At 37.7% G+C, this 13,754-nt stretch overlaps 1 protein-coding gene across 2 annotated transcripts; it reads right to left on the reverse strand.

The window, feature by feature from the left end:
- Positions 1-1,307: 1,307 nt before the first annotated feature.
- On the reverse strand, positions 1,308-4,793 carry LOC114824819 (transcription factor bHLH113-like). Of its 2 annotated transcripts, XM_070822327.1 has the most exons (6): positions 4,223-4,771; positions 4,034-4,141; positions 3,764-3,826; positions 3,520-3,639; positions 2,019-2,145; positions 1,308-1,889 (listed from the first exon to the last, which is right to left on the reverse strand). In XM_070822327.1, the coding sequence occupies exons 1-6, from the start codon at positions 4,550-4,552 to the stop codon at positions 1,750-1,752; spliced, it is 888 nt and encodes a 295-aa protein (XP_070678428.1). In that variant the 5' UTR covers positions 4,553-4,771; the 3' UTR covers positions 1,308-1,749. The 2 variants fall into 2 exon arrangements, with proteins under 2 accessions (XP_070678428.1, XP_028957945.2); XM_029102112.2 differs by lacking the exon at positions 2,019-2,145 and having other exon boundaries at positions 4,223-4,793.
- Positions 4,794-13,754: the final 8,961 nt, after the last annotated feature.

Below are 13,754 nucleotides of genomic sequence, written 5' to 3' on the forward strand. Positions count from 1 at the left end.
CCAACCGAGGAGCTTCCCTCATTCGGGAACTTAGGGGAGCATTGTTTGTACCATACTTGACCGATCCCGAAACTACTGAGCACGGGTCAACGTTAGACCATCAAGGACCCAGAAGAGTTTCCCTCCAACCAGGAGGCCAATCACAGCGTGACACGTGTCGACATCAGAAGCCAATCATAGCGCGACACGTGTCAACATTAGAAGCCAATCACAACACGTGTCAATGTCAGAATGAAACTAGAAACTTTCTTCTATAAATAGAGATCATTCTCTCACAATATTTCCGAATGTCATTTGTACTAAATCATTCACTAGTACTGACTAAATGAGAGCTTGAACCTATGTACTTATGTAAACCCTTCACAATTAATGAGAACTCCTCTACTCCGTGGACGTAGCCAATTTGGGTGAACCACGTACATCTTGTGTTTGCTTCCCTATCTCTATCCATTTACATACTTATCCATATTAGTGACCAGAGCAATCTAGTGAAGGTCACAAACTTAACATTTTCTGTTGTACCAAAGTCCTTGCTGATTTTGTGCATCAACAGCTTTGATTTCGGATTTCAAATTGAAATCCCTAAGTTTCACAGTGGGATGCAACCGGATGACGTCTTAAATTGGTTGACAACAGTAAAGGAGATTTTTAATTTCAAAGAGATTCCAGAAGACAAAAAAAGGTGGGATCGATGGCCATGCGTTTATGAAAAAGAGCATCAGCTTGATGGCAACAAGTTAAGGCCTCTTGGATTGGAAAAAGGAAGAGAAAAATTGAAACATGGGAAACGATGAAGAAATACAGCGTGATGAATTTTTTCCTCAGGATTACGCAAGATCAAGATCTTTGTATTCACAGTTACAAAATCTTTGGCAAGTCAATAAGTCAATTGAAGGAAAAATTTTGTCATGAGTAAGTGCTTATAAATTCCACTTCTCGCTAGAAGATAGGGCAGTTTTGGACTTTTTGACGATTACAATACTCAAAAGTATTTCTCTATAACACTTTTGTGCCTTCATCTTGTGAGATTGCTCAACTTTATTTTTTCCTTGCACTAAACGATAGTAAACCTTTCATATTTCAATTTTCCTCTTAATTTCATTTCCTTTCACTATCGCCCTGCCTCACTCTGTGTACTCCTTTTTGCACTTTTCCCCTACTCTTTCAAAAAATTAAGATGTCATGCCAAATTTGTAGCTAGGCTTGTAAATTACCAAAACGAGCAGGCACCCTCACTGGGCGGCGCACCATGTACCCAAGCATCTATGCCAATGAAGTTAATTTTTTGCTAAAATAGCCGATGAGCATTGTGCAAAAGTTGTTTGAGTTAATTTTTAAATTTTTCATCTCGACACTTTCTAATTTAACAAATGCTACAATATTTTATTATTTAACAACAAAACCTTTTTAATATTCTATTATTTTTCCACCCACCACCATTTTCCTCATCTAAAAGCATCGACTTTTCTTTTTATCAGACCCTCATCTCTCTCTCTTTTTTTTTTCAGTCAGCCTCTCCTCCAGAAAGGTTTCCCCGATTTCCAGAAATTGACCCTCATCTGATCTTCATCTGATCGGACACTCATCGATCTTCCTCGACGTCTCTGCCTCCCTCTACCAAGCCCACGCCGTCCTTTCCTTCCCCACTAGCTTAACTAGCTAAGCTAAACATGCTTGTTTCTTTCTAGTTTGTACTAGTATTCCATTCGATAATTGGTTGAAGGAGATGACACAGGATTAATGTTGGTGTTAGTGGCCATGGCGGGTAACCAAAAATCCGCACCGTTGCTGTTCGCGATGTGCATTGTGTACTCCATAGGAACCAGGCACAGTCCTCTGCTCCTCAGGTCGCTTCTTCCTGCTTCTTGTTTTACCTCTCCAACTCCACCCTAAAAGTTTCAAACACAGAAAAAAGTAGCGAAAACATGGAAGGCCAAAAGTTACAAATGGTCAATGTGCTTTACGGTAACTAGAAACTAGTAACTTGTATATTTGGGTTGTTATTTTATCGATTTTACCCTTGTCGTTTCCTTCTGATATGAAAACATGATGCCCGTGATTTTTGCATGTGGAGTGCCAAGTTATACAAATTGATGAGGACTGGTCATTCAACAACCATCGATATTTAGGGAAGTGATTTTCATTCTTCCGATGGTGTATGGTGTTGGATTGAACACGTCAGAATAATGAATAAACATAAATTAGGTAATCAGTGCAGAAAAAGAAAATTGTAGTGTAAATATCACTACCAATGGTAAAAGTAAACCACAGGGATCAATTTTAAGATTGTTTTTTTTTTTACGACAAATAGATTATGACAAGGACCAATTTTAAGAATTTGTCATACACTAAATTGATTATGACAAATAAATTATTCATCGAAAATACTACACTTATCATATTATATTTGTAAGCACTGTTTTTCTCCGCCAAGCACTAGTCATACACTAAATTGATTATGACAAATAGATTCTTGATAAAAAAAAATACACCTATCACATTTTTTATACTACATTTGTACACTGTTTAAAAAATCCATGTCTAGACCTGCCTAGCTCTCCTAGGCCCCAACCTAGACCACCTAAATTCGTTTAGGTTGCAACTTTGACTTAGACAGAAAATGGATAACTTTTATTGTATTTTTTATTTTTCCAATAAATGTAAGATACTTCTTGAATACTTGGATGAACATTCATCATATGTTTGTTCCCTATGTTTTCAACATATTCTAATACTTTATAATTTATATGTTATTTTATTTTGTAATTTATCTACCCAATATAATTATGCTTGTTTTTAAGTATAAATAGGCATTTATTTATACAATATATAATAAATTTACTTAAATCCGTCTAATCCTCTTAGTCTACATAGCCCCCCCAAGACTGGGATCCTCTCCTGAGTAGATGGAGAGGATCCTCCTGACCAGGCCTATCGGACCGTTCATTTTTTATCTAACGGCTACAAACAGCGAGTCCCTCTAAAAGTTATAATAATTATAACCGTTGGATAAAAAATGAATGGCCCGATAGGCTGGTCAAGAGGATCCTCTCCGCCCCACCTATGTCATGCCTAGCCAGCCTAGTCTGCCAAATCTGCTTGGGCCCCCGCATATGTCATGCCTAGCCACTAAGCTCTAATCCGCGACTCGATTAACGTCTAACGTCTTTTAAAACGTTATTTGTACGATATCTCTAATAAAAATAGAACCTACATGTTTGATGAGTCTTATTTCTGTAAGAAAAATGTTTGCAAGACGGTATGAAAAATATGATAAGGGCAACATTATTTTTTTTAAATTTTCAGATGGAAGTAGCATTTTCTAAAATGTGAAAAATCCAAAATCTACAGACACCGTCACTCTTTTGTCTAAAATTTTCATGACATGACCAAAGTCAGTGAAGTCACAATCACTCCGGGTCCCACACTACGACTACTGTCTATTACACGTCACTAGATGACGTGGAAAACAAGTAGAAGTAAACATTCTGACAGTGAGAGTGTTTTTTTGGTACTTACATGTACAGGTAATGAAGGAGGCTCCAGGCGTTGAAGGTAAGGCGAGCACAGCACCTGAACCTGCTCTTGCAGAAATCTGATGTATCCCATCGCTTCGTGAAGCACTGATGCCGTGTCCGTCTGCAACACACCCAATTTTCCAAGTTCCCAGAAGAAAAAAAATCAGATATTTTCTATGAATTTGCAAAAATATTGCCAAAAAATAATTAATCGGGTGGCTTGATTTGGGGTTTTGCAATTCCACCTTGCCGTAGGGTGAAACGAGCTGCTGCAACGCTGTGATTCGTTCTCCGAGCTTCTCTTTCCTCTATACATTTTCAGAAAACCAGAAACCATGTGGTAAAAACAGAGACGAAAATTGTTCTGCTTTGCAGAAATGGCAGAGAGAGAGTGCGAGAGAGAGAAGAGCATGCAGAGGGTGTGAGTTGTGGGGGGAGGGAGAGAGAGAGAGAGAGAGTAGCATGCAGTGCCGCAGATGAACTTATGGGGTTTGGTCTTTGTTGAAAGGTCGTACCTTTCCGTTGCCGGCCGACGTGCGATTCTCCGATTTCGTCTTTTTAGTGGCTCTCTGGGTTGTCGGAGTAGTTGTGTTGCTGATCGGAGCCAACCCATTTCGCCTTTTCTGCCAATAAACCCAGAAAAATTCAGAAACTTTGAAAGAAAGAAAAATAGTTTTAAAAGAAATGAGGAATTAATGGCTGACATTGTTGGACTTGGGCAATGCACTGATGCTGGCGGTGCTTGTGGAAGAAACGGAGGAGGAGCCGCTGCATGTGACGGCTGATTTCTTGGCGGTTTCTGAAAACCCAATTTCGACACCGTTAACGTCGGTTTGGTGGTCGTAGTTTCCGAAGCAGAGCATTTTGGGTGGCTTAATCTCGGTAGGATAAGTAGATGAGCAGGTGTAGTTAAAGGTCTGGTCGGAGTTCACGGCAAGGTTAACGACTTCGTCGGCCGCGAAGAGTAGCTGAGAGAAGCTAGTCCCCTCTGTCACCGCCAAATGGTCCCCCTCGAACCCACCACTTTCCGCCATTTTCAACCCCACCGAACCCAAAAGCTTTGAGCTTTTCAGAGAGAGAAAGGGGTTTTTAGGAGAAAACAACGGAAGCTTCTTGTAGATAAGAGAGAGAGAGAGAGAGGGTGCTCTGATTTTGTTCTGTTGCTTTATGTTTGTGAGTGAGACTCTTGAGATTATAGAAGCGTTACAGTGTAGAGAGAGGGAGAGAGGGAGAGAGGGAGAGAGAGAATGGGTGGGCTGAGAAGAAAGGAGGGTGTGCGCTGGGCTTTCCAAGGGTGGAGGCTTCGGTTTTCGACGACTTTTGGTCAAACCTACCTGACCCGAGAAAACCGTGGTTTCGAGCTCCAACGCGATGTTGCCTAACCCCACACTCTGAAACGATTCTTCTTTCGTCACCTTTGTCAGGAGACTCAGGACTCAGGAGGACACAGGACCAGACAGCGTTACATGCCAATGGGCCAGCTTCGACTATAACTTCCCTTATATATGCGTGTGCGCGCGCATAACTGATGTGATATTAGATTTACAGACACGAAAAAGTTTGAACATTTTTCAGTATTAAAGGTGTAATATTAACGATTAGTACTACGGTACATTAATATTAGTATTTTTGTAAGTATATAAATATTATAAATAGCGAGTTCATAATTAATTTATTATCCAATCATTTTAGTGTGAATATCTTGATATAAAAAAAATGTAATATTGATATAATAAGAGAGAGTTGGTGGCAACTTTAATTAGATAAAGTAGTTAAATATGAGTAACAAAATTGAGAACAATATATAGGTTTTCAAAAGAGGGTTGAATGCTCTCCTACAAATGGGAAAAGTTTCAACAAACATTATATTGTAACATCGCATACATTATCTCCTATGGTTAAATTCTCTCCGACATTTTGGAAAAGTTTAACCCTTAGATGATCGCACTTCACATCTATTACATCAAATATAAAACTAATAACTCTCTTGACATCATTTTATTTGGACAAAAACTTACATGTAACGGGTTTCTCTCCATTTACATTTTTTTCATCTCTCATCACATGAGAAAGAAGATATAAACCATTGTTCGGGGAATTTTAGGTTGAGGTGGACTTGGGCTTTGAAAATGTCCTCTTGTCTCCCTTGGTTTGGTTTTGTACCAAGTCTCGGAATATTTCGAAAGAATTAGCTTATCTTAGGAAATATCACGGTTAGATCAACGACTCAGAGATAGCATGACTTAGGCAAATAATGACTTGATCAAGAGAAGCGTGGTGTGGAAGCTAGAAGTTCATCCGTTAGCATGTTGAGAGAGAGAGAGATGGCATGGTTGCATGGTGTTTCTTGGTAAATAATATGGGTTTCCTAGGGTAGCAGCAAGGCTTATGATGGCTGGGATTTTAGTCGAAAGTTGTGGGAAACACTAAGGTTGTATGGATGTTGATTCTTGAGGCTTAAAGGATGTTTCTAGACTAATGGAGTTCTCTGGGTATGTTTCCTGGGTGTTGCTTCTTAACTATGTCTCTCTGCGTTCTCTTCCTCTTTTATGTGTTACCTCTAATTTTCCCCTTTCTCTAATGGATTCTCACTCTTTATGTAAGTGAAGGGCTCTTCTCTAGGTTTAAAGGGAATCTCCCTTATGTGGCTTGGTTTTCCCCTCTTTTCTCCCTAACTCTCATGTTATTCCTTTTTTGGTGTAAGATAGATGCATTGTTGATTCCTGTAGTTTGCTTCTTCCAGAGGTGTAACTTTCCCAGGCCGGCTTTCCACAAGCACTACTTATGGTAATGCGCCTCACAACTTTCACATGTTGGATGTCTATGCAAGCTAGGAAGGGAAAGTTAGCATTAAATGTCTAACCTACTGTGACACACCCCGACCGGAGTCGAGGCATGCTGGCCGACACTCGAAGGTGACGTAGCCAAAGAAAACGTGAGGTGGAAGAAGTACGAATAAATTTAAACCGAAGCTAGAATTTATTTAAGCTAATAAAGAGAGTGCACAGTAGTGAGAAGAACCCATAATACATAAGTAGTCAGAGCATAGATGACAGTATGACATAAGTAGAGTAGTCGATTTTAATTAAGATACTTAGTACACAATTGGAAATAAACTCCTACATTTACTCAAGAGAATGTCAGAATCGCCAAAGATCCCTCGTATGCCACAAAAGATTCAGCTAACTAAGTCCTGGAGGGGCGTAAAACAGAAAGTGTAAGTGGGCAAAAACAAAGGTTTATGAAACACATTTATTTTTTGAACATACTAATCCCTCGCTGTTAAACATGTATCGTTTCCAAAAAAATCATACTATGTATAAGTATGAAATCAAATGTAAATCAACAATAATTCAAGAAACACAACAAATCATAACATCTCAACCGTGACATATGAAAATTAGGTGCTCATCAATCTATGCTAACATACTGACATAAACAGGACTGGGTGTAATCATAAATACGCTCTAGTACTATAATCACATGAAGACTGGCGCTAGGCGCATCACATACGAGTCCTAGTTGCCTATTGCAACCTATGATAGCATTGGCACCTACAATGGGTCCAAAGTGAGTGTGCAGTGCGATGTGACCATACACGTGAAGCCTAGCCCTAGCCCGGGGCTAGTACTACACCGGTGCAAGCATGCATGATGAGCAGGTAAAATGTATATGAACATGCCATGACAATTTATAAGTCTCAACAATATAATAGCACTTTTAAAATGAAATAAAACATGGCATGATAGGCATAATATTAAATCCAAAAGCATTTGTGGAAACCATAAAACTTTATAATATATATATATACATACATACATATATATATATATATATATATATAATAACAAATGCCCACTCACTGATACGTAGTCAAATCGTAGCCTCCTAACCTCATCGGGGATAATTCTCTCATATATGTGAAACAACTATAATAATTAATTAATTAATTAATTAAAATATACATGAAAAGGCTGGGAAACTCCCCCATAGTTTGCTCAAACGGAGGGTTTAAATATATGAAAGCATTATATGCGACGTCACGGACCCGTACACATTGACCATGCGCCACCACGAAGTGGCACGTGCCTTCACGCGCCACCAGCAATTGGCCACATGCGTGGACACACGCTTGCACGTGCTAGTAGAAACCCTAGGGAATATTCTGTCAGTTGACGGAATATTTCGTTAACTCTAACAGAATACCTCAACTGTATTAGTAACAGTGTGAGAATATTCTATCAACTTTAACGGAATATTCTCCTTCTTCCTCAGTTCTCTGGTTGCCGTCGCCGCCACCTGATTAGCAGGAATTTGGAAAAGTTGATCGAATTTTTTGTAAAAACTTTAAAACTTCATAACTTTCTCATATCTCAACCATTTTCGATGTACTTTATATGGAAATGGACTGAAAATGGCTCAAACGTCTTGATCCTAATTCCAACGTCCCAAAATCGCGTGTCTACACATTGGCTTGACTTCAAACTTAGGTTAGGGACATCGGAGAGTTGTGTGGTTGCTTCTAAACCTTCCAAAACCTTGTAACTCGAACAGAAAGATGTCGGAGAACCATGATTCGAGTTGGAGCTCCAAGTTGGGAATCAAACTCGTTCGTTTTCGAGTCAGGTTGTACGAATGGACTTGTGGGGACGAGAGGAGTACAATGATGATGGTTTAAACATCAATATGTGAGGTTTGATGATGGAGTTTGAAATAGGGAGAAAGGTGATTGGTTGGTGTGGTAAGTGAGAGACCTGTTTTTAAAGTGGGAAATGGTCCAATTTACACAATTTAAAACTAAAAAATATCTAGCTCACCCTATCCAAAACATTGTTCACTAACACTGATTAGTTCGCACATATGTGTACAATTTTTCCTGATGTTAACCAACTTTAAATAAGCATAAATTCTTGGTTACAAATCCATTTCGAGTCTAACATGCGCTCATGCGTTTGTAATAACAAGTACAAATTAATTACGATAATACGAAAAATAAATTTATTGATGCACAAAATCAGTGAGACTTTGGAACAACGTAAAGTGTAAAGTTTGTGACCTTTGCTCGGTTGCTCTGATCACCTGATGAGGATAATGTGTAAATAGATAAAGATTAGAAAGCAAACATAAGATGTACGTGGTTCACCATAGGCTACGTCCATGTAGTAGAGGAATTCTCATTAATAGTGAATGGTTTACACAATACATAGGTTCAAGCATAATCATCATTAGTGAGTTCTAATTATTAGTTTAAGTATAATAATGACATTAGGAATTAACTGTAGGAGAATGGTCTTCTTTTATAGTTGAGGAAAGTCTCTAGCTTTCATCTAAAGTCGGTGTGGAACTCTATGAGCTTTATTTTGACGTTGACATGTGTCGTGCTGTGATTGGCCTCCTGGTTGGAGGGAAACTCTTGTGCTTCTTCAAGGGTGCCTTAGCATGAACCCCTCAGTGAGTCCTTGAAGGTATGACGTTGATCGTACTTGGTAGTTTCGGGATTGGTCAAGTATGGTACAAATGGTGCTCCCTTAAGTTCCCGAGTGAGGAAAGCTTCTCAGTTGGGGACTTGAGAATTCCAAGTCACTGAGTAGTCACGAAACTTCTAAGTACCGGAGTGTAGTAGCATATAGTGGGAGTCCCCCAAGTCTTCGAGCGAGGAGAGTTAGCGAATGAGGTGCCTTGATATTCTTGAATGGTTGAAGCTTTTTCCTTTGGACATATAGCTTGAGTGGTTGAAGTTTTGTAGGTGAAGCTTTTTGGTTAAACTTTGTCGGTGAAGCTTTGTAAATTGTAGGTGAGGCTTTTTGGTTAAAGCTTTGTAGGTGAAGCTTTTAGGTTGGAGCTTTGTAGGTGAAGCTTGTAAGTTGAAGCTTTGTAGGTAAAGTTTTTATTTTGATGCTTTGCAGGTGAAGCTTGTATGTTGAAGCTTTATAGGTGAAGCTTTGTAGGTGAGGCATTTTAGTTGAAGCTTGTATGTTGATTTTGCTTCCACACTCTTAAGCAAGAATGTGGAAGGTTTTTTGAATTTTTTGTTGAAGCCTTCGGTTGAAGTTGAAGAACATAAATAGATTTTGCTTCCACACTCTTAAGCAAGAGTGTGGAAGGCTTTTTTATTTTTTATTTTTATTTTTGTTGAAGCCTTTAGTTGAAGCTTTTTTGAACCACATAAATAGATTTTGCTTCCACACTCTTGAAGAAGAATGTGGCAGGCTTTTGAATTTTTTGTTAAAGCTTTCAATTGAAGCTTTTTTGAAGCACATAAATAGATTTTTCTTCCACACTCTTGAAAAAGAGTGTGGAAGGCTTTTTGAATTTTTGTTAAAGCTTTCAGTTGAAGCTTTTTTGAAGCACATAGATTTTGCTTCCACACTCTTTCAAGAGTGTGGATGGCTTTTTGAATTTTTTTGTTGAAGCTTTCAGTGGAAGCTTTTTTGAAGAGTACATAAATAGATTTTGCTTCCACACTCTTGAAGAAGAGTATGGAAGGCTTTTTGAATTTGGGTGTGGGAAGCTCATACCCTTGGGTCTCGGAAGGTCTCTTCCTTAGGTGTGGGAAGCTCTCTCCTTTCAAGGGTGTGGGATGCTCAAACCCTTAGGTGTGGGAAGCTGTCTTCCCTCAAGGGTGTGGGAAGCTCTCTTCCTTAGGAAGCTTTTGCTTCCACACTCTTGAAGAAAAGTGTGGAAGGCAATTTACATGTTGTAGTTATCTCTTATGTGTTGAAGCTTTGTTGGCCATCTCCACATGTCATAATTAATAATTAATTAATTAATTATCAAAATAATTATTAATTAATTAATTTCAGATTTTTTTGGGCAGATTTTTTTTTTTTTTTTTTTGTGAAACTAGGGACAAGAATATATGAGAGAGACAACGTATATAGATTTTGATTCCACACTCTTGAAGAAGAGTGTGCGAGGCAAGCCACACATTGTAGTGGTTGAAGGTTCAGAAGAACCATATAAATTGATTTTGCTTCGCACAATCTTGATCAAGAGTGTGCAAAACTTTCTACGAGTTGTAGTGTTTGCATTGTTACAGAGGGGAAATGTCTAGGGCAAGTGCAAGAGGGCTTGTATACCATGCATTGAAGCCTTTGTTGGCTTGCAATAAGATTTTGTTGGTGACTATAACCCTTATTAGGCATAAGTGCTCCCCTAGTTGGGTTGAATTAAGCTTGCTTATCCTCCTTTTGAGCTGTAAGGCTTGAGGGTTTTTTTATTATTTGTGAATGCTAAGAGTTTACATGTACAAGTTGTACCACTCCTCACCTAGTTGGTGGGAAGGATGGTGAGTTGCTAAGGAAAAAATGTTTATTAATAGTACTAGTTGTACTTTTCATCGCCTGGTTGGTGATACGAAGGTGAGTTCCTTCATCACCTAGTTGGTGATAAAAGTGGCAAGTTGTCGAATGATATTAGATTACAGGTTGTACCTTTCATCACCTGGTTGGTGATATGAAGGTGAGTTCCTTCATCACCTAGTTGGTGAGACTAAAGGTAAGGTGTCGAGGCACATTATAGCAAGTGTCGAATGACACAAAATATGTTGACCCCTTTCGAAGCTCAATTGGCTTATGTATAAATGTGTTGAAATATATGATGTTTATGTTGATTGACATAAATGATGCTTATGCATGTTTTGCTATGCATGAAGGAATCTATGCTTTGGATATGTGAACCATGTTGGTTGTAACACTTAGTTTCACTGACTTTGTGTCAAAGTGTGCATGTTGACGCTCTAAGTTAGAGTATAGAGGTAGGTCATCGTAGACCAAGTATTCCAGTGCTAGGAATGTAAAAGACTCAAACGAAGTTGTCTAACTTCCCTCTTCTTCAAATATTTGTCGAATGGCTTGTGTTACAAAAGATTTCAAACGGTTGAGGATCAAAACATTTGTAATGTGTATGCCTTCTTATAATAGTATTTCCTTCAGCACCTAGTCCTCCCATTTTGAAAGAGCGAGGGTTGATCCCATGATCATAATAGTTGAAGGCACGTTCACTCCTGGTTGTCTTGATATGAACCTTTATCCCTCTCATTGTAATGAGCTTACTGAGAGAAAAATTCATTCATCGTACCAATAGATGTTTGAATGGCTAAGTGAGGCAGGAAAGGGTGTAATGGGTGTCTGAATGGCCAAAACCTCCTCACTTGGTAGAACTTGACTTCCACTCCCCACTTGTTGATAGGAGTTAACCATAAGAGTGTTCCGTTGGTATGTCATTGTCTCGACAAAGGCATGATTGCATCATCATTTCAGAGTAAGTCTTCCAAGTGTTAGCATTGATCATGTACTTGAAGAAGCATTCACACATGCCTACCATAAAGACCCTAAGTGATGTTTTGTCATCTGCCTCAACGCAACGAAAGTACTTATAACTGAAGCGACCGGTATATTCACGCAATGACTCATTTGATTTCTGACGAATAGTGTATAACTCATCGGCGGAGTGTAAGCGATCAGCTTAGAAGATATGTTGAGCCACAAATAGTCTCCTTAGCTCAGTGAAGGAATCCACTGTATTAGACCCGGCAGTTTCTAACACGACACGAAAACGACATGAAAATAACGGGTTTCGGGTCAACACGATAACTTATCGGGTCATTATCGGGTGACCCGTTAAGAACCTGTTATTAACGGGTATACACGTAGGTAACCTGTTTTGACCCGTTAAGAAAAAATTTATTTTGATAATTTTAGAGTTTAATTACTAAAAGATTTATTATAAAATACAATAGCCATATTAATATATACAATATATTCTATATTAAATATATAGTTTTGTATTATTATTTTATATAAGTTTTAAAAAAAAAAATTTTGTCATTATTTATTTTTATTATAAGAGTTCCTTATTATCATTACTAGGATAAATTTTACTTAACATGTTGTTGTCCAAAATTAAAATAAACTAATATAGTATTTGTATATGCAAGAACTAAGAAGACTTACATACACATATGAAAAATGTGAAAGAATATATAAACACTCGTGATTCATCATTATTCCTCTACGAGTAGATAATGGTTACACTTGCATTATCGTTTAGATTTTTAAAATCCTCCAAACTTTCGTGAATAATGTTTTTTATTTGAGGGAAAAATTAATAAAATTAATAATAATTATTGTAGAAGTGTAAAAAATGTAAAAAAAAATATACAATCACTCATAGTGACAAACTTTACAACTTTCATGAAGGGGTTAGCTTCGAAATCCAACACTATAATTCATAAACCTTAAATTTATATTTAACCGTCGATTGCCATTTACGCTTTATTCTTCTTACTGAATTTCATTTTTTAAATTTTCTTTTTTGAAAAACATGATCATCTGGCAAATGTAAGAAGATGAACAGTTCAGATCTTTGATATCACGTTTCAATATTTACGGTTAACTGAAATATGAGTCGATGTCATATAATTTGTAACAACTTTATAAACATCAAGCAATATTTTCACTAACTGTAAAACTCTGAATATAATTTCAACAATCCAAACCGTTCGTCTTCTTGCATCCTCTAATAGATCAAGCTTTCAAAAAAGAAAATCTGAAAAAAACAAAATTTGATGAGAACAATGAAGCGTAAATATAAACAACAATCAACGGTTAAATTTTGATCTATGATTTATATGATTATAGTGGTGAATTTCGAAGTTAAGCTCTTCATGAAAGTTGTAAAGCTTGTCATTACGAGCGTTTATGTATTTTTTTTTTACACTTCTACATTAATTAAAAAATTGCATTTTTATGTTTTGGATGTGACAATATGGTATGTATATACTTATTTAGTATTATGTTTTTCATTTGATTATTTATTGGTTTAAAATATATTTTTCTTAACGGGTAACAAGTAACGGGTCGGGTCATATTACCTGTTAATATTATTGGGTCGATTTCGGTTTGGGTCATTTTACCCATTTATTTTAACGGGTGTTACACGACACGGCCCATTAATATATCGGGTATGACACAAAAACAACACGAACATGGAAAACACAACACGAATGCCGGGTCTACACTGTATCAGGTTGAAGACGACAATACCAATTAAGGGCTCCACCAGAGAAAGTGGAGGGGAAAATGAGACTTTGTTCCTCATCACTATGTCTTCAGCATGCCATGGTGGATTCAAATAGGTGGATATGCTTAATTGGATCTTCCCTCCCAGTATAAGATTGAAAGCCAAGCTTCCGTTTCATTTCTCCTTGTAGAGGGGTGCCAAGGATCTTTCTTG

The sequence above is a fragment of the Malus domestica genome, chromosome 05 (assembly GCF_042453785.1).
Source record: "Malus domestica chromosome 05, GDT2T_hap1".
NCBI lineage: Eukaryota > Viridiplantae > Streptophyta > Magnoliopsida > Rosales > Rosaceae > Malus > Malus domestica.

Coding starts and splice junctions, on each gene's coding strand:
- LOC114824819 (XM_070822327.1), bottom strand. CDS start 4,552: ATGGCGGAAAGTGGTGGGTTCGAGGGGGACCATTTGGCGGTGACAGAG. Junction 3,640..3,763: donor TCGTTTCACCCTACGGCAAG/GTGGAATTGCAA, acceptor GGTGTGTTGCAG/ACGGACACGGCATCAGTGCT. Junction 1,890..2,018: donor ATCAGAAGGAAACGACAAGG/GTAAAATCGATA, acceptor TGAAACTTTTAG/GGTGGAGTTGGAGAGGTAAA.